At 46.8% G+C, this 26,945-nt stretch overlaps 1 protein-coding gene across 6 annotated transcripts in view; it reads right to left on the bottom strand.

Annotated features, from left to right (window-relative positions):
* The window catches only part of ITM2C (integral membrane protein 2C), a gene marked incomplete at its 5' end in the record, with an annotated part of 48,919 nt that overhangs the window by 16,754 nt on the left and 5,220 nt on the right, over window positions 1–26,945 (bottom strand). For 4 of the 6 annotated variants that reach the window (XR_014229032.1, XM_082320104.1, XM_082320103.1 and 1 more), the window contains one exon: window positions 9,179–9,301. Coding sequence is in view for 3 of the 6 variants with exons in the window: in XM_082320104.1 (XP_082176230.1) it covers window positions 9,179–9,301 (123 nt within the window). Of the gene's footprint in view, window positions 1–9,178; window positions 9,302–11,139; window positions 11,214–13,343; window positions 13,574–14,643; window positions 14,766–17,067; window positions 22,039–24,666; window positions 25,741–26,483; window positions 26,613–26,734; window positions 26,763–26,945 lie in introns of those variants that run through there. The other 2 variants (XR_014229031.1, XR_014229030.1) reach the window with 2 other exon arrangements.

Raw genomic sequence — 26,945 nt, 5'->3', positions numbered from 1 at the left:
TTAGGCATTCAGACCCAGGGCAGCTTGGTGATGAACAGCCCCCAGGGATGGCCAGAGAGAGCACGGGTGGCCAGCCAGGGTTTGGGTCTGGAGTGATTGCCAAGCTACAGCTCTGGAGAAAGGAAAGTGAGAGACTATGTTCAGGGAAAAGGCAGATGAAGGAAGACAAGAAGGGAAGAGGAACGGAGAGAGATAAGCCATCACAGCAAAGGCAGTTCATCCTTGCATCCACTGAAGCATCTCCCACACTCCAAAAAAGGCTCCTCTGCCAGATGAACAAAAAAAATGAGTCCTGTCCTTAAGAGCAGTTATGCTTGGAGAGAGGAGAGGGAGTGAAATGAAGAGAAACACCAGGTGACACCAAGTGAGGAACAGTGCCTGAGCCATCGCCCTGGCAGAGAGTCACAGGGGTCAGTGCTCAGCACTAGCAATGAGAGGCCCCTGAACGAGCCTACTACCTGGAAGGAGAGTCCTTCCAGGCTGAAGAGCATTAGGTCAGAAAAGAAAATAATGCGCTTGTGCATGTAGATATATACACACACATATACATATATATAGCACACAGTTTCCAAGGCAACTGAACTCCCTGCGCGCAGCACTTGAGCAGCGCTTGTGCAGGGCACGCAGCAGCTTTTCCACGGAGAACACAACCGATGGCTTTTGGACTCAAAGATGCCTGGAAGCCAAAAAAAAAAAAAAAAAAAAAAGAAAAAAGAAAAAAAGGCTATAATTAAGACACTATCACAGCCGAAGGCAAGAAGGTTGCAATAAATGAATCTAATCACATCTTTAAATGACACCACCACACGTGACTAGCAAAGCCACCTGCCTCAGGAGTCACTTCACAGCACTGGAAATTAGAATATCAAAAACAACCACTGGCTAATTAAAACCCCCACCTTTGTTGCTATACAACAAAGACAGTAGGATGTTCAAAATGCAACCTAGCATGTGGGAGCTCCTAAGTGCTCAGTGATCATATTTTCCTTCTCCCCCGTCAGTAAGAGAGATATAAACCCCCGTCTTTTCTCCTTTTTCCATCTCTTTCTGGAACTAAGGGGCTGTTTCTCCTCCCTCTTTGCACAGGGGTAATTCATTTCCATATATATTTTTTATTTTATTTTTTGGCAGAGGCACAACAACTTCCAGCTGGAGTTTTTCCAGCCTCCCTCTCCTCTTTCCCAGGAGTAAAACCATTCAGAGCATTAGCAGAGCCAACAAAGCCCCTTGTAAAAAGAAGCCTATTCTTACCAGGCACATAGCTAGAGTCCCAGGCGTCACACTGAACAGACAGGCAGGCAGAGAGAAAATAAACAGCTGTGATAAAGAGGCAAAAAATGCCCCAACCTGGGTGTTTAACAGCCTGACTGCCAAAATACGGAGTCTGATAAACATGGACTGATTTCCAGAAATCAACAGGAGCTGCAGCCACTCACTGTGACGATGGGGAGAATCAGTCCCTGCCCCAGGGCAGCTCCACCACCACAGCTAAAAGGCTCTGGAGCACCTGTGCAGACCTCACCTGGGACAGGGAAGGAGGAAGCATGGCCAAGTGAAGGCCAGGGGTTTTTTTTGCAACCCTGAAGTGGGAGGTGGCATTAAAAGAATGGGAATTTTCCCCAGAAGAAGAATGAAGGTTAGGCTTTGGCATTGGGTCTCAAAACCTATCTAGAGCAATTAAAGACAAAAGACAGCTCAAGCAAGAGTGAAGCAGAGCGACTGCTCTGGGAATAAGGGAAGCTCTTACATAGAGGGGTTGGCAAAGCTAAAGAGGGAGACTTGATTCAAAGGTAAAGACATATGCAGGTGGGCAGACACCTGGGTCCTTGAAAGATCTTTGACCAATGCCAAAAATATTCAAGAACATTGAGAAACTGATGCAAGGAAATGCCAACAGCTTTCAGCTTGTTCTCAGTGTACTGTCTTTCTTCTCCATCTAGGTGAGTGAAGAGAAGCTGCTACCAGCTGCTCACAAAACCAGCCTGCTTGCTTCCACCTTCATGTGTGGCTTGGGAAGAAGCAAGCTACAAGCCTGACTGCCCACCAAAGCCACGAGCTGTCCCATGGCAGGACAGTGGGACCACATCCTCCAGAAGGAGCTGGACAGACTTCCCTTCCGACAGCCACACACTCACCTTTCTCCAGACTAAAACTGTACAATTTCTCCAGTATAAAACAAAACCACCTACCAACCTGTGCAAGAGGCCCAGCGAGTTCTGGGCACAAGCCAAGAGAACTAGCGATTGATTTTGCAAAAAGTACGAAGGATCGGGTGCTGTCTCAACACATTTGAAAGTGGAAAATGTGACAGGGAAAAGACCACACACATCAAAAGGTTTCACACGATCTCACCTGAAGTTGTTCGCCATCAGTGATGGCTTTGGATCCTGATGAAGTACCACAGCAGAGCAACGGCGGGGCAGAGGACTCACTTGAACACCGCAGCTGGGCTCTAACCGCTGCTTCCCCCCAGGAAGCTCCATGTCCAGATAGTTTTGGGGTCCGAACAAATGTACAATTTAAAACTACAGCACCCACCTCCAAGCTTCTACAGTCAGGCAGGCAGAGATGGTCAAGAGCAAAGTAGGCATTTTGGGTGCTGCCAAGGGCGACAAGCACTGCTGATCTGGTTGTGGCCAATTAAGCCATTGCTGTCCTGCCTCACTCATCCACTAGCAGTGAGAGATTCCCAAAAGGCTGGTACAAAGGAGGACACGGCCATGCCCAAGGCGCTTACCAGCTGGAACAGCCAAGGTACTGCCTTCTGCTGGCTCTGCAGATGAGAGGGGACATCAGAGCTGTAAACTCCTACTGTTCACTCTGAGCAGAGGGGTGAGAGTCCAGCGCTTCCCAGAGTTCAAGCTGAAGCGTCTTAACAAGGAACCAGATTTCAGGTTACAACATTTGCCTCTTCCCTGAAAATCAGGACTTACAGCGTCACACCGTAAAATGAAGTCACTGTTCCCTTTCAGAAACACTGACAGCGATTATCTCTTCTCCCAGCAACAGCATAGGAAAACCCTGACAGTCAGTCCTACACTCAAGAATTCACGACAAAGAAACAGCGTCTAGTTTAACAGTAGCAAGAGAGGAGGCAAATTTACCCTTCTCAGATTTATTGTTCAAACTGACTTCAATGGTAGGGCACAGCAGCAAGGAAGACAACTCTGCAAAAAAAACGCAGAGGGATGGATTAAAAAAAACTAAACCCCTCACACTGTCCTCACTGAAATGGTAACACTGGCATTAAAAAAACCCAAAATATGCCTAGGTTCCCACACATCACCTGGGAAGAAAATACCTGTCCAGAAGGGAAAACGCCTTTTTGATCTCCTGTAAACCCATTAATGAGCAAAGATTTGGTAGCACAAAAGCAGGAACTGCAAAACTGCGCACAAGGGCAACTCATCCCCCCTAGATGCTCCGTCTCGCCAGACCTGGAAGCGATGCTCTGCTGCGCAGGAGCTCCTCTCCTCTGAGCAGCCATGCAGCCCACCTGCCAGGCCACCTCTCCCCAAACAGCCACGCGAGCAGCACAGCGCAACGACAGGGTGAAAACCAGCATTCAGCTTATCACTGCACTGCACAGGGCTTCTTCCAGCAGAGCAAGGAGGGTTCCTGTCCTATGGACAGGACCTATAGCACTGCAGTATTAATACATGCAGCGTGTGCAGAAAAGCTTCTGCCTCTTGCTTTCATATGGTTTATTTGTTCCCTTTTAGAACTACTTCTTTTTAAAGATATTTCTTTGTTTTCTGTGTTTTGCCAGAGAACTTCCTGCACCCAAAGCAGGCAAGTGCAACAGGTTCTTCCCATGTAAAGAGCACCTACGTGCAAAGCTGTGTTGGCTTCGGCTCTCCTCCAGCTTTGGGAGAACGCACACCTCTAGACAGACATTTCAAGTTTCTCTGTCTCCAGCTCATCAGTCTATATCTCTTTGGTGAAAGAGAGCTCTGCATTTCCAAATTCAGTCACATTTATAACATTTCTGCTAGAAATAGTCATTCCCTCTCTTAATCCCCCTGCCAATTTTAGCCAGATCCTTTGTCATGCTCAGTTGGAATATGAAATATTCATGTCTGGAGTCCAGTAAGATATTCAAGTCTAGCACCTCACTAGAACGGATCCTGTAAGGGTCCAGAGATGTTTTTCTAATTCAGCCTTTTTCCTCTGCTTCCAAGGCATCCCAAAACCACGGAGAACTAAGAACCAGCGACAACGCTTCTTTTTAAGCTGATGACTCCATACAGGACACAAAAAGAAGTCATCACTTTAGCCTGCGTGGATACAGGGGCATTGGGCAAAGGCCAGGAATAATCTTCTGTTACAGGAGCCAGCTTCTTCAAATTAATATCTACTGTGTTTAGACCCCTAAATCAAGACCTCGACACGGTGAAAATACCCACAGCTCAGGAGCATCAGCCCTGGACTCACACATGCAAACACGTCAACGAACGTAATCAATCCACATCGCTGCCAGCTAGTTTTTCTCCCTCTCTCTGGATTTACAACTTGCTTTGTGAAAAAGCCTGTTTAAAAGACTTTTCCTCACATCCCCTTCCCTCACCATCTGTCTTCCACCCAAAAACATCCTGCAAGGCGGTCGCTCATAAAACGCAGCACTGCACTGGCACAGCAGCTACCACCAAGCTGGCATGAACCCACTTTACAGGGCCAGCAGAGTTGCCTGCATGGCCAGCAAGAGCTGCCGCTCCTCCGTCTGCCCCATGCGCTGGCACCCAGCTCTGGACCATCATGGCTCACGGCACACCAGTACCTCTGGGAAGGCCAGAAGCAGCATTGCTGCCTGTCCTGCTCCGATCTGCTGCCACCTTCCATGAAGCACGCGTCTTCTCAGGCTCACTCGGGCAGATGCAAAGCAGTCAGAGCTCCCTGTCCCTGCCTGAGCACAAGAAAAGACAGGGGAGTGGGGGCACAGCAACAGCCCCAGCATCACGACACTATCTGTCTGCTAAGAGCTCCACATCCACAGCAGACCTGCTCCTCACTGGGGAGTTTCGCAGTGGCAGCCAGGGAAGAGCTTCCCGGGCACCAGAGAGGCAGCCGCCCCCTCAGGGAACACACTCCCCAAGGGCTTCAGGGCTTTCCCCGGCTATTTCTGTACAAACGGAGCAACCAGGCTTGGTGCGGGAGCTGCTGCCAGCTGCCCCAGGCTGGCAGCAAGGAAGAGGCTGGGGCAGCTTCGCTGTCAGCCGCCCAGGGAGTGGCAGCCCTGCAGCCAGGAGGCTGAAGCACCCCATGGGACGGTCATGCTGAGGTGCAGCCTACAAAGAGGCCATACAGAGAGACAGAAGGGTTGGATGGATCCAGCACCGGGCAGCAAGCAGCTCCTTGTGGGAAGGCATTTCCAGATGATGAGGGTGTGTGTGATCCAAAGCCCACCAAAAGGAAGAGTCTTGTCAAGTCTTGGGTAATGTGGATGAGAGGAAAGGCACGAAACCAAAGCCTGGTATTACTGCAACCAATCAAGCGCAAAACATCAGTCGCACCCACAGGACACCATTGCGTGCACCCTGGAAAGCCCCTTGCAGCCCCTGGGCCTCTGACCCGCTGCCAAGGTGTTTCCAGAAGGCTTGCCAGTGCCTGCAGGTATAGAGAGCACTCTCCCAATCCTCCTGCTTCATCCGTAATGCCCTTCTCTCCCACCAACCAGACCTAGTAGCCACAGCCTGAGCAGACGCCGTCCTCCCCTCAACGTTCATCCTTCTGGCAAGCCAAAAACAAACATGATCGCACGTGCCATCTCAGCACAGCCTTTCCCAGACGCAGGACAACAGGTTTTGCTTTCTGCTTCCTCTCCCCAAAAGGCTTCTGTGAAAGCATCCCCCGACACGCACAGATGTCTTCCCATCGTCTGCAAACTGTCCCGGTCCCCACGGACACACAGTCTGTGCCGCAGCATTTGCTGTAAGGCACGATTCACCCTGGGCCAGCAGGGAGGAGCATTTGGCAGAGCTCTTAGCCAGGGCAGCTGAGCAGCCGGTCTCTGCTACATACAGAGCAAGAGGGATGAGAGGCGCCTCTTCCCTCCAGTTCTTATCATTTACCCCTTGTGAAGCAGAAAATTTTAATGAAACCCCTTCTCCTCCTGCTCTTGCGCTGTCTCTGCAGAATAAGTAGCTGCTAGTATTAGAAAAGGTTTAGAAGGAAACAATCAAAAAAATCCCCAAACCAAACTTTAGAGAGCTCCAGCCATCATCAGTTTTACTCAGCTCCTGTGGATTTCAACATCCATCACAAACGCAAGGAGCATACTTCCCAGAGCAGTACACACAGCGTATGTATTTATTTCCATTTCAGACTGTAAATCTGGAGTTCAATTAAAATTCACTGAATACTATTTTGCAACTGAGAAAATATTTTCCAGCAAATACAACAAATTACTGACTGCATAACCTCAAACTGCCTTCTGCTCAAGGCTGCTACGTCCTCCCAGCTCCTACTAATGACAACAAGACTGTTTCTTTTATAAGCCCTTAAAACGTTGCAATTGCCTCAAAATTACGTGGATTTTTCTGACAGAGTTCAAACTGCATAGTCTTTCCAGTTCAAACTGAGCTGCGCAGGGGAGAAACAAGGCTCAGCACATGCAAGCTTGCTGTCACCTACTACTTGTCGGGACGCATTAGCATCACAGACATCTTCCTGCGTGCCACATCTTTGCATTCATGGAGCACCTGCCAAAATTCACAGGCTGCGGAAGCTGCCGCTGAATCATATCCCAGCTCTGGCTCCTATCACTGGGACTGAAGTTGTGAGATCAAAGAAGAAAGGAATGCAGAGCATCTTGTTTGCATGTCACCAATGCCATTTTGCTGCAAGGCAGCTAGAGCAAGACACACACAGACAGGAATTATTGGCAGCAAGAGAGAGAGCATGGCAAGAAAGCCTGGCTATGGAAAGACCAACCCCACAAGTTGGGTGTTTTACAAAGCAGCACACACCCTCAGTCCAGCTAAGTACAAACTACAACCAAAAGACCATTACAAAAGAATGCAGTGTCATAGCAATACCCTGAAAAATAGCATCAGGAAAAGGCCACCTTCTTGTCAGTGGATGTGCTGCTCCCTGGATGCCCTCATGCTGTACCGACTCACAGCAACCTGCTCCTGCCCTTCTGTCACAGGTCTTATGCTGATTTTTCTTACATGCATGTCTGCTGGAATTAAGAGACTGTTGAAGAGTCTTTGTTCTACATTCACGTTTTTATGTTCCTTTGTAGCTCATGTGGGCTTAAAAGAACAACGTAGTGCCCCTCAGGAGTCAGAGAAAGGCCGAAGGCAATGTAAAGAACCCAAGATTTGTTATTTGCTACCTAAGCCAATTTCATTCATCTGGCAGGACCTGAATTGGAATAATTTTGATTGCTGGGATCTGGCAGCACTAATGATGGAAATAAGCTTCTGTTACTTTTATTTTATTGTTGTTTAAACTCCTTTTCTCACAGTGCATGTGAGAAGGAGCCAGATCCTGCCCGAGCTTGTGCAGGATCGGCAGAACGACCGACTTCCCAGCTGCAGAAAACTGATTTTATGGCAGTGTGCGCTGGAAGTCCAGTGTGATAGTCAAATTTCAGGGTTGAACATCAAAGGTGGGAAAAAACCCTACCACCTTCTTTTGTTCGTAATTACAAAAGATGAAGTCTGGAAATCACCAAGAGATCACAGTTGGCCACATTGCCCCATTACAGGTTTCTATACAGCTCCTAAGCATTACATTAATAGATGCAATCATGACAGACTGAGCACACTCAGACACTGACAGCCCAGCTGAGAGGCGCGAGCACATCCGTGCATGATGCAAGGGATCATTACAATAGAAGCGACTCCCTGAACTCTCTGCAGAACTGAGCAATCTCCTGCAGCCCCTACTGCAGAGCAACTCTCTGGGGCAGGTAATTCCCACTCGCTCAGTAAGGCACGTGAGGAGGGATGCTCTGCACTGCTGCAGGAACGGAGCAAAACTACAGCTTCCCCCATAGTTTTTTGAGTCAGGGAGATAATAGGGTTCAATAAATGATCAAACTGCTCGCACAATCTAAGGCATTTGTGAGGAATACAGAAATGCCATTTTAGTCTCCTGTTCTGATACAGAAGCACTGTAACAAGGCAGACTTGATGCTGTGGGTCAGGCCCACCTCTCTGAGCAACACCCTCCCACTACACAATGCCATATTTACCCCAGCGGGTCTACCCTCGCAGAAGAGCTTGCAAGCTGGGGGCTCTCCAGCACAACAGGCTTCAGATACACTCAACTCTTGGCCAAACGCAACAGTGCCCATTTCATCTTCTCCTCCTTGAGAGGGGCACCGGCCGCACCACCCGCTGCGGGCCAGCGCCTGCCCGTGACTCACGCGGTCTGGATGGGACTTGGCGTAACTCCACCCCAAGGCCCCAGCCATGCTCTGCATCGGCCAGGGGTGCCCCAACGCCTTCATCCACCTCGCACCTGGCAGGATCCCAGCCTCTGCAGGCAGAAGCACTCGCTCCCCTCTGACACCCATCACCTGAAGCCAGCAGAGCGGTTCAACTTCAGCATGTCAACTCCCATCTCGAAAACTGCAAAGCATCTAGAGAGCTGTGCATGCTCTTATCCCCTTGCTTCCTATCTTGCTCCAGCACCAGCCGTTTTGATCCTCTCGCCTCTTCTCCATGCCAACCCTGAGCCTTCAGAGATGTTAGAATTTGAACTGCACCCATGAACGATCAATCCCAAATTACGCTCCCCCAGGCAAAATCACCTAGACCAAAGAGATGAGTTCTGATGCCCCTTGTCCGCACTGGCCATTCACCTCAGTACCCATGGATGTCACTCCCCGTAATGGTGCAACCACCCTGCCCCATCCCCTCCCCACTCTTCCAAACTTCAGATGCCTCCGCGCCCTCTAGGACACGAGCTAACATCCATAAAACCAGATGCTTTTATCTTCCCCCGGGCACCTCTCCTACCAGGAGCAGAGCTCCGAGCAGACACCCGGCCCCACGCACGCACTTTCAAGCTCTGACCGGCTCTAACTTAGCAGAAAAGGGAAAAAACCCGGCGCACAGAGGGCCGCCACCGGCGGCACCCGCGGGGCCCGGGGGGCACAGCCCGAGTGGCACAGCCCGGGGGACACAGCCCGGGCCGCGGCGCCCGCCCGCCCCCGCCCCGCACTCACGGCGCCCGGGGGCAGCAGCACGGCGCCCGGCGCCCCATCGCCCCCCGCCGCCGCCTTCGCCTTCTCCTTCTCCTGCTCCGGCTTGAGCACCGCCGGCGGCTGCTGGACGCCGATCTTCACCATGGCCCCTCGCCGCCGCCGCCGCCCGCGCCGCCGCCGCCGGCACCGGCACCGCCCCGGGGAGGGGCCGCCGCCGCCCCCGCCCCCGGCAGACCCCCGGGCCGCCCCGCCGCTCCGGTTCCCCGCCCGCCGCGCCGGTGGGATGGGGACGGGGCCGTCCCCCGAGCCCTCCCGCCGAGGGCTGTGAAGGCAAACGGGGGTTTGCAGGCAGCAGGGCCGCGCCCGGGGCACCGGCGGGCTTCGGGGCTGCCCGGGGGCCCGCAGGCACCGTCCGAGTCTCGGGCGAGAAACCTGTCCTTAGGGATCCGCCTGCCGCCGGCACCCACGGCTGCTTCCCCATCTCAGCCGAAAGCTGTTCGCTCCCCCCAACAGCCACCGCCAGCTCTTGCTTCAACAGCCTTCGGCTGCAGCCCTCGAGCCCTCCCGCAGGCTTGAGCACACGGAGGGTGCGGCAGCAGCCCCAGAAGGCCCAGCTCTCTGCGGTGCTGAATCTTCAGTACTGCAAGCGGCACCGCTGAAATCGGACAAAACCAAAATAAACTTAAACAACCCACCAAGCCTGATGATGCATCAGCCTGGAGCGGATGCACACAGAGAGGAGAGGTTACTCTGGGGAAAGCTGGGATAAACCCAGCTGCCGCTCGCTTCAAGGCCTGAGACCAGAACCCGTGGAGGAATGGAGAGCATTCAGGTGGGCTCTCCCCGGGATCAGCTCTGGGCACCAGAACAGATGGATCACCTTCATCGTGGGGACAATGACCTAGAAAAAGCCCTTCCCGACAATAGCAGAGTGTGGCATGCAGAAGAGAATTTGAGGCGGTTGCTTTTGTGCCACTGTCTCTGGTCCCGCGGCACTGACTGCTGGCTGGGGAGCAGCAGGAGCAGCGCTGCCTGCCAGGGGCCACGGATGCGAAAGGGCTCTGAGCAGCAGGGACAGCGGGGCTTTACCTGGCGGTACACAGGATTCACTGAAGCACTTGCACAGCAAGGAGTAAAGAACACGTGTTGACAGTTTTGTTAAGGTAACAAAACAGGAAAAAAATATTAACAAAACCCTCTCTGCCAGCTGTGGGTAGTACAGAAAGTAGCAAACTGTCAGTGGAGAAACACAGCAATACCCTTACATTGATTTGGTCCACTTAAACATAGTATTTATTTATAATAAAGTCATTATGAGCATTTGCTTTCGATCCAGAAGGATTCATTATGTACTGAGTGCTTTACATCATGTTATGAACTAACCCATTGATAAATTAGTGCTAAATTTTATTTGCAAAAAGCATCTTTGGCAGGGATTCAATGTTGACTCACAACAATTGCTCATAGTGCTGACTTGCCATTGTTCAATATTTAGAGCCACTCAGTCCTCCTGGCATCCCGCCGTGTGGGTAAAAGTTACATCAGGATTGCAAGTTTTATCTCACACAGAGCTAAGGGGCAGCATTTCCAAAACAGCCCCTAATTTTAGGAACTCAAACTGAGACAAGATGGTCCTGAGTTTCTGGCATCAGGAGTGCTTACAGCCAGATCCAAACATCTCACACTCAACATGCAAGCCAAGAGACACCATCAGAATCTTCTGTGACAAAAGCTATAAGGCAGTTGCTAACTACTCTAATAATGTTTATCCTAAATGACATGTAGTCTTAGAGCAAGGAAGTATCCAGAATAGGAGCAGAGGGGCAGAAATCCCTGTGCCCCAGTCCTCTTGATCGCCAGGTTATCCCACTTTCTACCCCCTTCATTACTCTTGGGCACAGATTCGGTCCTGCCTTTTTTTTAGATTGTGCGAGGAAGAGTGTAGCCAAACAAAGTTCACTGTACGAGAAACGCTATATTACCTCCTTTGTCTCCAGTCCAATGGTCTACTGGGCAGCTCTCATCACAGAGAAGAAATCTAAAGCCAGGATGCCAGCTGGGGAAAAGTGATATGAAATCTCTCAATACATCTGATAAATGGCAGAGAAAGCTTGTCACAAAAATCTTTAGTTTAAAGGCAGAAGCTGTAGAAAACCGGGGTTTGTTCTTTGTGGCAAACATGCCTCCACCCCCCATCCCCAATCAGTCAGTCTGCAGGACTGGTGAAACAAGCCTGCAGTCAGATGAGCAAAGGATCCTCTTCTAATATTTACATCATTTGTGAAAGATACTGAGAGAAATAAGCACGAGGCTCCTGATGTTCATCAGGGCTCCTGACAGAACTAGTCTATTGATTTGCAGAGGCAAACAGACTGAAAGGTAGCATCATGCCATGCCAAGCCAGCAGCAGAGCACCAGGCAGCAGTGACAGCGGCTCTGCCCTTTCTATGCAAGTCAGGTGCTGGCCTGTCAACTACTGAATCAACCTGAGTCTTCTCTGGAGTACAACAACTAATTTCCTGTTTTAAGTGGAAAGTGGTATTGATCAAACATGCGAGACTGACATCGGAGCGTGTGTGTTGGGGGAGTCCCCTGTTCACAGCTCAGAAGCAGCCCGCTTGGACCAGTCTGGCTATTCTCCGCCAGGAAGCCCCACCTGACAGCCCACTGCCCTCCCTGGCCGCTGGTTCTGCAACTCGTGCCCAGGCACACCTTAAACAACATCACCCTGTAAAACACAAACCGGCCCCCGAAAGCACCCGCGGAGAAAAAACTGCTCCCCATGAGGTCAGGAATCCTGCAGGATGCTGTTAATGTTAACATGAACTTTGAAAAAATGCCTTTTTAAAAATTATTTTTTCTTCTTTTAATGGAAATATGCACAAGTGCCTCGAACAATCTACCAGTTTGCAGTATTTGTGAATACAACTGGAATACTCGTATTAATTTTACTGTACCACGAAAAAAATTTGCAGGACTGGTGAGGAAGGCAAGTTATTCTCAGCATAACAATGGACCCAAAACAGGTATTTTAAAAATTTATAGGAAAACATCCAAATCATTATAAAATGGGTCAACATTAAAGGTCTAAAACTTTAAGCGTCTTTACTTATTTAATATCTCAAAATTTAGTATCAGTCACAGCCATGTCATTCTGAGGCATCTCCTGATTTCAATTACATATCTGGATAAATGGCTTTGCAAGCATTAAGAAAAATCCCCCTAGTCATCATATGCCAAGTTTCAGACTAAAAGAATTTTTCAATAAGAAATCTCCTCCAGCTATAGGCCCTTCAGTCTGAGGCTTAGAGGATAAACACTGACAATGAACTTAACGTTTCTTGCTAATGCAGCTTAAAAAATGTGTCTCTTGCCTTGCAGTGGAGAAATGACACGCTGCTTATAAAACATCTTGCTCAAATCTACTGTCTTTTCTATTATTAAGCCAGCAGGTTTCAGTTTAAAACTGCCACCTTACTGACTTCATTAAAGCCACCTGGTATTTTATTAGTCTTTGATAGCAAAGTTTCCATCTCTTGCATGTAATTAAGTTGAGTCCCAGGAACAATTTACTTGACTGTTCTTTCATTAAGCATAGCAGCATGATAGCACTTCTCAGGTAATGGACTGGTGGGAACTTTATAAACCTTTATTAGAGAAACTGTCCGCTACCTTGCCACTTTTCACCTTTCAAAAAAGTACCACTTTATGTAGAAAAAAAAATATTAAAGAGAGAGCACAAGATAACTGCCTTAATATATTCCAAGCCAAGCAAAATGTGTTTGTCATTTACTGAGCTGCATCTATTTCAGAGGTCTGCCTGGTGTATTAATAGTCCTTCACGATATCAGGCTGGAAGAAAATGTGAATTTTAGAGTCCTTAAATCATTCAGGTTTTCCACTGCAGTTCCAATAAGGGTTTGTACTAAATAGCATGCTGTAAAAATGAGCAGAACTCAGTAATATGCTGAGAGTATACTTTTATTTTCCCTTCCTATGCCATACTGATCAGCTGGGTAGAAAGCAAGAGACAGGCTGGGCTAAAGAAAAAAAAAAAAGTAAAAAAATCGTAATCACTCTTAAAGGAACAGATCACAAATGCAGAGGATGCACTGATGGGTTTTGCTATTGCTTGTATAATCTACTTCTGATTACCCCACATAATTGCACGAGGCAAAGTAATTACCTATAGCCAAAGGTAAAGAATCAATCCAGTAGTTTCCATGGAATGTCACAGCATTCATCTGCAGCTGAACTGAGCTGAATTTCTTGTCACTCCTGGGTGTGCATGCTGCACCAGCTGGGGTAACTTGTCAATCCCTACTACAGCTATCATGGATTGAGTCTTTTGTTCCTTCTTTTCTCTTCTTTGAAACAAAACCGACAGTTAGGCAGCAGCAGGAAGCCCTGGGCCACCTAGGAAGGTAAATGGAAATCTATTACCATTATGTACTTCAAAAATAACAAGTGAGTAATTTTCTCCTAATAGTAAGAATTATCCTGGATTAGTCTCCCTCCTGGAAACTAGCAAGCTCCAGGTATACCAGTTATCACTCTTTTATAAACTCTAGTCTATAAAAGGCTAACACTTAACATCCTTCGGTCAGTATTAAAAAATAAAAAAATATCCACTTTTCAAAAAGTTTGCACAGGCCAGATGTACAATGGAATTGACCTGAACCACTATACTCAGTTAACCACTGGTGGCAGGACTGCTGTAAGCCAGAGCCAGGATGCTTGGTAACACCTGGTTGCCTGCTGTGGCACCAAAACCCCCTAGCAGGTATGTGCAAAAAAGTGGGGAGGGATGGTGAGAAAGGGAAGGAAAAAGGTGGCTTAGAGACAGCGCCCTAAATACCCAATCTGTATTTCTATGTCGTAGGATAAGCAGGGAGCATACCAGAGACAAAACAATTAGCAGAACTGTTGTACAGTTTATACTTTTTATGATTTAGAGGGAGTTTTTCTATATAGGTATCCACAATTTTACTGGAAACATGTTAGGGGTTCCACAAATCAAAATACTTTGGAAAACTCCACACAGAGTACTTTGTATCACTTCTGGAAAGGCTGTGACCAGCAGGGAGGGCATTCGAGTTGGTGGGAAAGCACTGGTGAAAAGAACGGGATACAAACCTGAAAGCCAAGAAAGCCCAGGAAGTGGGAAGGGCCCTATTCCTCACCTTTACATATGAATGCAAGTGTTAAAATACAGATTAGGAAGAAAAGCAGGAGATAAGAAATGTAGGGGAGATGCTGGTTTAAGAAGATAAAAGGCATGGGACTAGATTTAAGTAGTTGTGGGAGAAGGCAGGTGGGAGGTCTCAGCCCCACACAGTTCAGCTGCATCCTTCCCCAGTTCCCAAAGAGGGACCCCCAAGTACAAGAGAAGACGTAGTCTCAGCTCTAGCTTTCCCTTTCCCTTCTGTCACCTCATTTCTAGTTCTGTATTCAAGAACAGAACTTTTTGCTCTATGTGCACCAACCTTGTAATAATATTCTGCTTGTCTGATGTTGAAAGAGGCCAACTGATGTGGAAAAGCCCAGCACATGCTTCTTCTCTGGAAGCAACAAACTGAACCAAAGCCCCCTCCTTCTTGCCAGGGACCTGCAAACCAAAAGAATGGGAAGGGATTTTGGGAGGCTGGCTGATACCCCCCTCACCATAAGGACTAATATCATGAAGTCATTAGGCCTGGCCTGGCAAAAACCGTCTTCTGACAGGTGCAGGCAAGTGTTCCCTCATCATGAGCTCTGCCAAAACAGTGGTTGAACCACCAGGCTCATTACATGAAGTTACTTAGTGCAGATGCAGCATAGTATCAGTCTTAGATGTGGGGAGTGAAGCACCACTGACTCCAGTTTCTACGGTGTCAGGTGCCTGGCTCCAAGAAAATGTGCCTGCAATTACAGTTCTGAGCGCAATGTGTATTTCAGTCAGCTACAGAAAGGCTGGGTAGTTTCAAGGTGTGTATTAGCTTACACCAGCAGCCCCCAGTTTTCACCAGCTCATGCTCATCCATCATGCAAGTAACATACTGTGAGCAAAGGCCACCCCACCTTTTTCTTATCTCTCAGTTTTCCTCCTCTTCAGGGCTTGCTAAAAGAGAGCGAGCATGCTCAGCCTGAATAAAATGCTTTCTGGCAAGAGCAGAACACACTGAAGAGAAAGGAGCATGACACTGAATACCAGCACCAGTTCTCCAGCAGATTTTATGCAGGGAAGGAGGAAAGAAAATGTGGTCTTTATCCAGGAGCTTGCCTGTTGAAGAACGGGTCTTCAAAGCTCAGAGATAATTGCTGTGGTGTTTCGTGACAGCCTCAGCCTCTAAATGAGTCTGCCGTCTCTTTAATTAGCAGATCTTGATGACCATTTCAGGTTTTTATGTTACACGCTTAGAAAACTACCATTACCTTAAACCCAAGAGGGATGAAGTATCACAGGACACCATAATAATACTAATAATGCTTAGGAGAGGGAGACTTCAATGTTAACTGCTTGTAGAACTGAGCAAGAAAGAGCCTGAATCTCTTCTCCCCACTTTCGCCTCTTCTGTCTTTACTGAAATTTTTGCCTGGTGCCCAGTCGTTGCCCAGAATATCTGCATAGCAGGCACCCTCCTTCTTGCCCTGGTTCCTTATATTTGGTACTTCTTTTTGGTGCCTTGCCTTTGAACGTAGTACTGAAAATACACACCAAAAAGATGAGAAACAACAACAACAACAACACCATGGTGAGCATGTTAGACATGCAGACAAAAACGTCTCACTGAGAACCCAAGCCAAACAACTGCTTAGACACCCTCAGTTTTGCCTTCTTTTTGGGAGGGTGACTCAGCGAACAACCCTTTTGTTCAGATACCTTGTTTGTCATACCCAAACCTACTGCAAATTGGGTCACATGGAAAGAATCTGCCATCCCTCCGAGCAACACATGGCATCCTATACATACCCGTAACTTAATTAATACCTAAAAAAAATCTCAGTATTGCATGGTTGACAAAAAGTTTTCAGTGCAAGAGACAGAGCCGCTCTTATTTATAGCATCAACACATATTACACAAATTCAAGCAAGCTCAGAGTCAGCAACTGGCAGAAATTGATCTAGTCTTTGCTATGTAATTATCCTCTGCTTTGCAGCCCAAATGAAATAAAAGCCAAAGCAAGCAAATTCAACCACATCTAGTAATTACCATGCTCCCGTCCAGAAGGTCCCAGGGACAAGGGAACAAAGATACCATCTAAGAAGACCTTCACCAAAAATAGTTTTTGTTCAAACCCCGAGCGTAGGCATCTATATGTAGGATAGCTGAGTTCTCTAAACTCAGAGGCCTCTTTTATTCTGAGGCCAGCTACCCTTACGCAGCACTGAGCATGGCCTAGTCAGCTCCACCTTCACCCTTGACTGCTCCTACTAATTTGGCTGGCTTGGCCCGCTCACCCATCAGCTTTTCTGGTGAACAAATAAGACTGTTTTGTAGGCAGATCTGCCACTATTCCCTTAACCCTGAGGGGAAAATCATTGAGAGGAAAAAGGGCACCAACATTTATTCTTAGTTTTAAGTGATGAGAATGATCTGTCCACTTCCCTTTGCACTCACCAGCTAAAACATGTTCAAGCATTAAATAAGCTGAAGGGAAGCACCTGGTCTAGGGACCTTCAGCTTTCCTTTGCTTCAGCTCTATAAAAGTATAAGCAGTTCAATACAGAGCTAGAAGCACTGCCTAATCCCACCTATTCTAGTTGTTCCCTCTTCCCTTATTACTACTATTAACTATCCTTGACAACTTAAAGATGAGAGTAGAACCTGAAATTCAGCTGATGACATGGAAATTGGGTTTATCTTCCAAGCGATCGAGGAAAAGCAGCTGGCTTTCCTTTGAGGGAAAAAAAAGTTGTAGCTACTCACTCCTATTTCCAGTGCCTGGTACACTCACATGACCGGGCTCCAGCTTCACAAATGTGGCAGCAGCACTTCAGCCTGGTGATCTTACAGACCAGGGATTGAGATCAGGGCCCCCTGCAGAATTCAGTCATGAAGAATGTTTTTCCAGGTCTTTAATCTTCACCCAACTTGCCAGCCATAGGCAAATGCTTTCTGGCAGGGTCTGCCTCCTAAGGGACTGAGGAAGAAATAATATTTAATGGTGAAACATTTAGAAGAACAAACTACTATGAAGCCTTTCTCAAACACACACACTTTACTGTTTGTTGTTGTTTCTTCTAAAGCTGGCCTAATCTCACATGACATAGAGGGCAGCTGCTCATTGACTAGAAGAGACTGCTTCATGGGGTCAACCGGCCTCCACCACAAATAGAAGCCAATAGTGCCAATGGACAAGCAATAAAAAATGTAATTAGATTAGCTCTAATCCAGCTAATTACATGGGCACAATAGTCATGCAGCTAAAGCAAGCTCTCTATACATCCTCTTCTTGTCCCCCTACACTGTTTCACACCTTTCTGCCCAGAAACAAGGGCAACCCAAACGATTACAAGTAGATGCCCAAAGTACGCTGCAATCTTTCTCTATCCACCCTCTCATTGTAGCAGAGACAGCAAATCCAGATGACTTTACGTACAGAGCATCCTCCATCTCCCTGTGTTTATCTTCAAGGCCTATTGAATTGTATCTCTCCCCACCAACTACCCTTATTCCCAAGAATGTGTATTCTGCTCATGATCATGTGGACACAGCTAGTCCCTGTTCTGCCAGTGAAGATGCTGGTCAGTAGAGCATTTAAAGAGTCTTGTTAATGCCCAGAGGCAATATTTTCAGGTTTATATTACAGCTGGAGTGCCTTGAACAAATATTCTTCTCAGGCTTTTTCAAAATATCTAACATAGCTGCATCAACAGCCATGCAGTTGGCTGTGCCAGGAGCAGGCAAAGCTTCAGTGCTGTACTTACCCTCAGTAAGTTTGCAGATGACGCTAAGCTGGGTGCGTGTGTTGATCTGCTGGAGGGAAGGAAGGCCCTGCAGAGGGACCTGGACAGGCGGGATCGATGGGCTGAGGCCAACTGTATGAGGTTCAACAAGGCTCAGTGCCGGGTCCCACACTTGGGTCACAACAACCCCATGCAACGCTACAGGCTTGGGGAGGAGTGGCTGGAGAGCTGCCTGGCGGAAAAGGACCTGGGGATGTTGGTCGACAGCTGGCTGACTATGAGCCAGCAGTGTGCCCAGGTGGCCAAGAAGGCCAACAGCACCCTGGCTTGTATCAGAACTAGTGTGGCCAGCAGGACCAGGGAGGTGATAGTGCCCCCATACTCGGCACTGGTGAGGCCGCACCTCGAGTACTGTGTTCAGTTTTGGGCCCCTCACTACAAGAAGAACATCGAGGTGCTGGAGCGTGTCCAGAGGAGGGCAACGAAGCTGGTGAAGGGTCTAGAGCACAAGTCTTGTGAGGAGCAGCTGAGGGAGCTGGGGTTGTTTAGCCTGGAGAAGAGGAGGCTGAGGGGAGACCTTATTGCTCTCTGCAACTTCCTGAAAGGAGGCTGTAGCGAGGTGGGGGTCGGTCTCCTCTCCCAAACAGGAAGTGACAGGACAAGAAGAAATGGGCTCAAGTTGCACCAGGGGAGGTTTAAACTGGATATTAGGAAACATTTCTTCACTGAAAGGGCAGTCAGGCAGTGGAACAGGCTGCCCAGGGAAGTGGTTGAGTCCCCATCCCTGGAGGTATTTAAAAGACAGGTAGATGTGGTGCTTAGGGACATGGTTTAGTGGTGGACTTGGCAGTGCTAGGTTAATGGTTGGACTTGATGATCTTAAAGGTCTTTTCCAACCTTAACAATTCTATGATTCCACTGTACGGTGGGACATCAGAGCACTCTCTTGGAAATTTCAAGCATGACTGGAGTTACCCTCTAGGGTATTTCCACAGAGTTGGTTCTGATGAATGGACTACCCTATTCTATGGCTCCGTGCTTACGTGGAAATTTATCTTGGTGAAGTCCTTGCGTGCACATGCTGGCCCTGCTCCATCTTCATGACAAGCCTAGAGTGCTCTGCGCAAGTGGGACAGGAAGTTGGAAGTCTCGTTTTTAATCACTCGTGGTTTTGATTTCATTAGTGTTTTTCCAGATTTTTATTCATCCCTTGTAAAATTTTCCAAAAAGCAGAAAGTCTAGTCAGCCAGGTCAGATTGTGGAGGATATACCAGTTTGTCCCTTCAAAAGTCATCAGGACATATTCTCCTTGTCCCATCCTGCTGTGCCAAGAGGAAGCTACAAATCTCTTCAGCATTAAGTACCACCATATAGGAATTTAAAAAATCTCCTACTGTCTTTATTGTCCAACTGAAAAAGATGACACACTGGGGGTAATGGAGGGCATATACTGTGGGACTCCTGAAAGCACACAGATAATTTTTATGTAGTCATCAAAAAGAAAAATCAGCAGTCTTATGAGCTGATCTGCCACTCTGTGCTCTTGTGACTTCTGAATCATCTTTCACACATCTCAGTGAGACACACATGCTGGTGCCTGAATCCAAGAAAATCTCTTACCCAGCAGCATATAAGGTCGCATCCCTGAATGAATACACTATGCTGTTGATGAGCTGAAAGCACCTCATGTATTAAAATCACTTCTTTTCTGGGTCAAGAAAGAGAAGTTAGTGTCCCACAATCCACCACAAGCCATACACAGAATATCCATGTTTCAGACATGACCCTGGAAAAGCACATGGCTGCAGGTATGCACGATGGCACAAGTATATGAAAAGTCCATGTGGATGCCTAAAGATAAATACACTGAGCTGGCTGAAACTCCTCTGGATACAAGTCAAAATATCAGCTTCCCTAGCAAGGGACAGTCCTAAGAGGCAAGAGTTCAGAGGGCGATAAGCAATAGCATTATTTTTCTTCAAAAATCTGTATCCGAAGTTTGATGCTTGGGCATAAACATCATGTCTTTTCCGGGACACAATTCCAAGAAAAAAATGGAGAATAAAACCTTTACTTAAAAGTCTCATTTTACAATTCTTGTAAATATTTTAAAAGGGCAACAGAGAGTTACAGGGGACACAAGATACAAACACCTTAAAACATTCCTGTTTGTTAAAATTCATATTTGATGAGTAATGTAGCCTCCAGGTTACTATAGCAGCAAGATCCATCACCTAGGTGACCAAGCACTAATGATGTCAACATTAGCCTATCCCTACACACACTCTCACACTGTGCACATTATCAGACTTTCATTTCTTGCAAGATGTTTGTCTTCATACCAACAGACAGATAGTAACAGGCCATATGGACAGTCCCTGTGAGGAGTGAGCTTTCCTGACAGCATCAGCCTGCCTTGTTAAGGAGGACCATTTCAGAGGGCATCACCTGTGTAAGAGCTGGGCACCTTAGGCATCCAACATGTACAACCTGATTTAGTACCAGAGTAATAATTAGCAACAAAACTTGCGTAAAAGCTCTTAGGAAAAGCTTCTGATGGACAAAAAGGCCACTTAACATACTAGAGGGTCTGGAGTACATATCTGCTCAAAACAGCAGGAATCTCTTGGAAAATGCATTGGCAAGGTCTTCCCCCAAATAAGCATTCCTTTTGGGAAGTCAAACTTTCACTAAGGAACACCAAATGCAATAAAAAAAATTCCCAAATCAATACATTATCTATTACATGGGGATGATCTATTCCAAATAAACCTGTGCTTGCTACCTGTTTAAGGCCTTGCAGGCAAGTATTCACGGCACAACACAGCAGTTCACCAGCTTGCCCCGAACCACTAGCTGGGTGACAGGCAGCAGAGCCGCACCAGGTAATCACACCGGTGAAGTAACTCAGAGAGACCCTGGGTGTCTTCACACAGCACTGCATATGGCTGAGGACACGCCCTCAACTACGGGGTTTCACTAATGCTGTTTAATTCTGGATATCTGAGAAACACTCATGAGTACAGATGTTTTTGTTTACAACCAAGCAACATATCACTTTGATTACAAAGAAGGATTAAACCCAAGACTCCCGAAAAATACTGATTTTTTGGTAACAACATTACGTAACTGATAATTTCCACAGTCTAAAAGGATTTTCGTTGGTTAGGTTAAAGGGAATGAAACGGAATTGGGATTTCCCCCCCCCCTTTTGTTAAAGGCTGCCTTTATATCCCATAGAGAAAGGAACTGAGGCAGAAATCTCTTTCCCTCCACTTTAATAAACACGGATGACTTATTATTTCCCCATTTTGCTTTAAATACCCCGTCATTGTTGTGGTTTGCTTTGTTCAGCTATTCTCTCAACTTCATATATCACCTGCTGTAACGACACAGGAAGTCCTCTGTGGTTCTTTTGCCCCTTTAATATGTCTCTCTTATCAACAGAGCGCTCTGACCTTTAAACATCACTTACTTCACTTGCCCAGCAGATGCTTGCAACCCCCAAAGCCAGTGTTTCTTTGATCACGCTTCCTAGATGGTAGGAGATTACACTGTCTTGACAGAATCACAAAAATATGCCATACCTTTTCAAGCCTTTACCCTCATCGAAGCACAATCAGATTTTGTGCTGCAGTTTAAATTTTCACAAGTAGCGTGAGCTGTTAAAGCTTCACTAACACTTCAGTAGGTAGGGAAACCTCTTGAATCAAATTTATTTGTTTGAAACCTAAGTGTTTGCTTCCTTATCTTTTGACCATCTTTCACTGCCTGCTGCCCCATGTTCCTTATGCTGAGTAAAGACCATGGTGTCTTTTACCTGCTTATCCACGCATAGGTTGAGCAAAGACTGTTAGGAGCCAAGCCCTTCGTAATTCTGGAGAATAAAAGAATAACTCTGTTCCTGGTAAAGCCAGTTTTCTTGTCTCTCTCACCGGCCAATGATGGGATAACACCAGCAGAGGAAAACAAGATCAAACTAGTGCTGGATCTGAGAAGATAAAAGACAAAATTCAGAGAGAAAGGAACATTAGGCAGATGAGAGAAATAAGAAACATTTCTACAGCAAAGGATATTTTACACTAAGGCTAGACAAGGGCAAAAGATGCTAGGAGAAAACAGGGCCTCTCTTGTTTCAGGAAAGAAGACATCTGCTGGCAGAGGGCTACTGGCCCCTGAAAGATTCAACCTCAACACAGAGAACACTTGAGCAGTGGAAAACAAAAAATAAGAGCATGAAAATGAATAGATGTTTTATTGTTTGCTGAGAACTGTACATTCTTTGTTGTGGATAAATGCAGCTTGAATTTTGCAAAGCTTTTCTATCTGCTCGCTTCCATCACAAAAAGGCCCTTCAGAGGTGAGCCACTAACCAGGAACGCCCAAGGGCTCCCACCCCGGTCAAAGGAGAGGCTGGAGCTGTCTGGGAGGCTGAGGCTCAGCCCTGGCTGCGAGAGCCAACTAACAGCAGCAAAGTCCAGATTCTGTGAGAGAAACTGAAGGACGTGGACGCCCTGATTTGCTGTCATCAGACAGTGAACAGCGGTGCTTCGAAACTGTCAGATGAACGGTATACATCTATGTAGTTAACTGGCCAAGGAACTCTCCACGTTTTTCTAGTTCATACCCCTAAGGGTCCTCTTCAAAGGAGTGTATATCCAAGGTCAGCATGTCTTTCTGGACAACTGGGTACCTTTAATGAATAACTGAACTTTAAACAGTGAATTTAATTAAAGTGCATCACTTCGCTAGAGAAAATATTCAGCACTTGTGACATTATGCAATACTGCACTCAGTGCAAAGATACAAGATAAACAAGGAATGTTTGGGGCTTGCATATCGCCCTGCATGACAACTTCCTATTAGTTTCTACCTTTTTCTTTTTAAATACATATTTATATTTATATCTTCAGAAGAGATAACAGACTAACCAAACACTTCAGAACTGCCAACAGCTGCTCAGGTGGAAATCTTGCCATTATGAGATTGCAATCACGCTCAAATCTTCAGAAACAAGACTTCCTTCATTAAGCGTTTGGTTGGTCTTTCCTGCAGGAGCGGTGAAATGCCGAGTGCTTCTAGCTCCATAACCCTGAGAAATTAAATGGGTCCAAAATGCTGCCTAAAAATTACTTTCATTTTTATCACTCTCAAAACCGAGATGCAACAACAGGAAAAGCCAGTAAGAATTAACCTGTTGTTTCAAAGTGCAAGAGCAGCTCATGTCGGTACCTGAAAGGCAGTAGTGTAAAGCTTCATATTTTACCTAAAGACAAACAAGAGAAACTTTATTCATCGGTTTCTTTGTGGGGAAGGCTCACACTAGAGAAAACCCAAAAAACAGGATACAACTGCTTGAACAAAATCATCAAAGGAGGCCTACAAAGGAAGTGGCCACAGAACCTCTGGACTACTTTTTTCCCATTTTTATAATGCATAGAGGACATGAAAGGGTTTTTTCAGTAGTTCTTTCTTACTCTAAAAAGAATTTTTTGCTCCTGCTTCTGTTTTACATTAAAAATTGAAGGCTTGCCTAGAATTGAAGGCTCTGAAGCAAACAGCATCAAAAACATGCACAAGTCAGGATCAAGCACATTGGTAAGGACGTTTGTTTAATGCCCATCTTGCATTGGATCCTCAAGGCTGCAGATGGAAGTCAGCAAATCTGAGGATTCAAAAACCCAACTAAACCAAAGCCTAGTTCAGCTGCAAGAAATATTTTTAAAAGGCCCAAAAAATAGCATCTCTAAGTTGATAAAGGTTTAGTTTTAAAAAAAAAAAAAAAAAAAAAAAAAAAAAGCCCTCAAAAAATTCATAGCTATCCTCGGGTAGAGGAAACTTGTCCTTGATATCTGAGTGAAATTAGTGATAAATAAAACACCTTTTCATTGCCTTTGACAATAACTCATGTTGATGGGTCTGTGGCTGGATATTTATTGCAATTTGTTCTGTAGACAGTCTTTTTAGGTGTGTCTGGAAGAAGTCCCTGTTAAGGAAAAGGAATAATCAATTTCTTCACTCCTGTGCTATTGGGACTTTCAGTAAACAGTAGTGGGACAGTGACCGAGTAACAGCTTGGTCTGTTCTCAGGCTCCAAGAAACGCTTTAAGCTAACTTGCATCCACACAGGTTTCAAAACAGAAGTTCTGCCCCTAAGCCGTGCTGACATAGCAGTGCTGCCCCATGACACCACATATCCAAACCTGAACCAGAGCTGCTTCTTTTGCTCAGTTCATGTCAAAGGCAGGCAGGCAAGCCAGCAGTTTACACTGAAGCTAGAAAAGGAAAAGTACTCCAGTGTCTGGATAGGCTTAACATACACTATAGTCCATGTTTGGGACACAAGTTTGAAATACCTGATCACAGCCTGTGAGCTCAGCCCTAAAAGATGAGCCTGTATGGTCCACACAAAAAACAAAGAGACCCATCAACACACTGTGGAAGGACACTTAAGCATTACCACATCTTGAAGCACTTCACCTGCCTTTCTCCCTCCTTTTCCCTTCCCAGCATGATATTGTCTTGCGCTGCCAAGGCATGTTTCCTGTCCAGAAGCCTGCTTTTTTCGCAGGATGTGTGCTAAATTGGGCAATGCTTCCACGAATAGGCTTTAAGCTACCTTTTGAGACAGGCTTGAATCCCAAATCCTTTTTCTGCTGAAGGGAACAGCACTTTCTCAGTCAGCTGGTCTCTCTTCTGAGTAGGAAGGCAGCAGCAGAGATGTGGGAGAAGGACTTGAGACTATTATTTCTTGTGCGTCAACAGAACCAACTTCAACATTTAAGTTTGTTGTGCCTGCAAACGTGCCAGATAATTTTCTTCCCTGTATACTTCTTATAGGAGGAGGAAACCTTTTTGTCTCTCGGACTGGTTGCTGGTGAAACTACCTGGAAAAAAAAACATAAAAAAAAAAACAAACCAAAAAAACCCCCCAAAAAGTATCTTCTTATTTGTAAAGTGAACACTTTGGATTTGGAAGTAAGAGGAAGCAGATAATGGCGCATCTGATGACATTTTGCCAGCTTTTTTCTCAGGGTAGAACTGAGCTTTCAAAACTGAAAAATGATAACTCTTTTTCCCTGTTCTGCATGTGTGCTTTTGGTGGACTGCCTACTGCATGTTGAGTTAGGGATGCTGAGTGGCTGCTCATGTTCTCAGATTCGTGTGGCTATGTTGCCCTAGTTAGGATTAAATGATACATTACACCCCGAGTTACCCTCTGCTAATGCCTGCTAGATGCTTTCTGGCATCAAGTTTTAGAATTGGAGCTGGTTGGGAATTTTCCATAGGGGAGATCTGAAACAGAATTCTGTTTCTGAGAGAACAGAAATTTTCCATGAGGGGAAAAAGGTTGTTTCCGCCAAAATATATTAAAAAAGGTTGGTTTGTAAAGACGATCGAAACACAGTATTTAATTTTGAATTGACTCGGACTAACTAAACTGTGCAATGCCCCAGAGGATCCCCATCAGTTTTGGATACTTTCAGACGGAGACAGTCCAGCCAGAGAGCCCAGTCTCAGACAAAGCAAGGGCCGTGACTACAGTTTTCAGATGGCCCTGTGTGACTGCCTCATTTCTGAGAGCCATGGCCGCGAGTGCCAGAGATGCCTGCTGTGCAGGGGGTGTTCAATACTCCTCCCCAGTTACAGAGCGGGGCAGAAGGTTACAGCAGCCCTCTGCAGGGATCTCCACCTGCAAGACACAGGCCCAGACACACGTTTTCCAGTGAGGAAGAAGGTACTTCCCAGTAATCCCCAGATGCCTTCTGAGCTAGCATTTCCATCTCCATGTCCTTTCCTCCCTGCTGGAACCACCTCTTCCTCCTCAACCCCCTTCAGCCCTGAGCCATCCTGTGGAAGAGCATTCTCATCTCTCCCACCCCCTTCCTCTCTCAGGTCCCATCCCTGCTCCCTCACCCCTCGTACCCCAACTCCCACTACTCCAGAGTAACGTAGCTGCTGGCTGCTGCCACTCAGCGGCTCCACATTGACCCTGGGAATCCTCGTAGCTGTCTCCTCCTCCCCATCCCACTTCCTTTGCCGGCTGCCTTCACCCCACACAGAGGCACAAACTCTGCTTGGCACCAGTAAACTGGGCAATGCACACATGTAGAGCCACAGTGGCCACCCCCATGCTGATTCCCACCTGTAAGCCCGTCACAGGGAACATGCATGGGAGACAAGTCCATTGGAAAGCAGACTCTCTCCACTCCTTTGCTTATAGAGCAAAAGTTTCTCCTACAGCTGGAAACACTCCCAAGGCTTGGTTTTCATTCATTTCTTTTTGCATTATAAACAAAAACGCCTAACCTCCTGTACTTGGCTAAAAGGAGGCTCTCCTCTGCCCACTCAGTACTGATCACGAATGCCTTGAGACCTGGACTGTCCTACAGGCCAGGTCTAAAGCCCTGCAAGCCACCAGTAATCTTCTCTTACATTTCAGTGGGCTCTGGATCAGGCCACGGTATGCGCAGAAACATCAAGGAAGCCAGATCCAAAACCTGAAACTGATGTCACCAGGAACAACCAGTGTCTGGCCCAGATCTGCTTCTGTGCCCTCCGCTGCTGTGGAGGCAAAAAGGGACAGAAAAGAACCCACTTTGGCACAGCAGTTTTCTTTGAGGCGTGGAGAACCTCAGATCAGAACTGTCAGTACTCTGTCTGGGTAGAGATACCTTCTCACTTACCTTCTGCCTCCTGAAGTTAAAGGCCACACTGTAAGATAAGGACAATCAAATTAAAACCATATCCTGGCTGTCGCAAGACTTCTGACCCTTCATCTGTGGACTTTTTTTTTCCCTCCAAAGAAAGCAAAACCTCCCTGTACAGTGAATGTAAACCTGTAGACATTGCAGACCTCTCAGAAGCAGACCACACATGTCCAGAGGTATAGCAGCT

This window comes from Platalea leucorodia (assembly GCF_965183815.1).
Source record: "Platalea leucorodia genome assembly, chromosome: 8".
Taxonomy (NCBI): Eukaryota; Metazoa; Chordata; class Aves; order Pelecaniformes; family Threskiornithidae; genus Platalea; species Platalea leucorodia.
The sequence above is the reverse complement of the archived record's forward strand: the minus strand, read 5'-3'. Positions and strand labels throughout refer to the sequence as shown.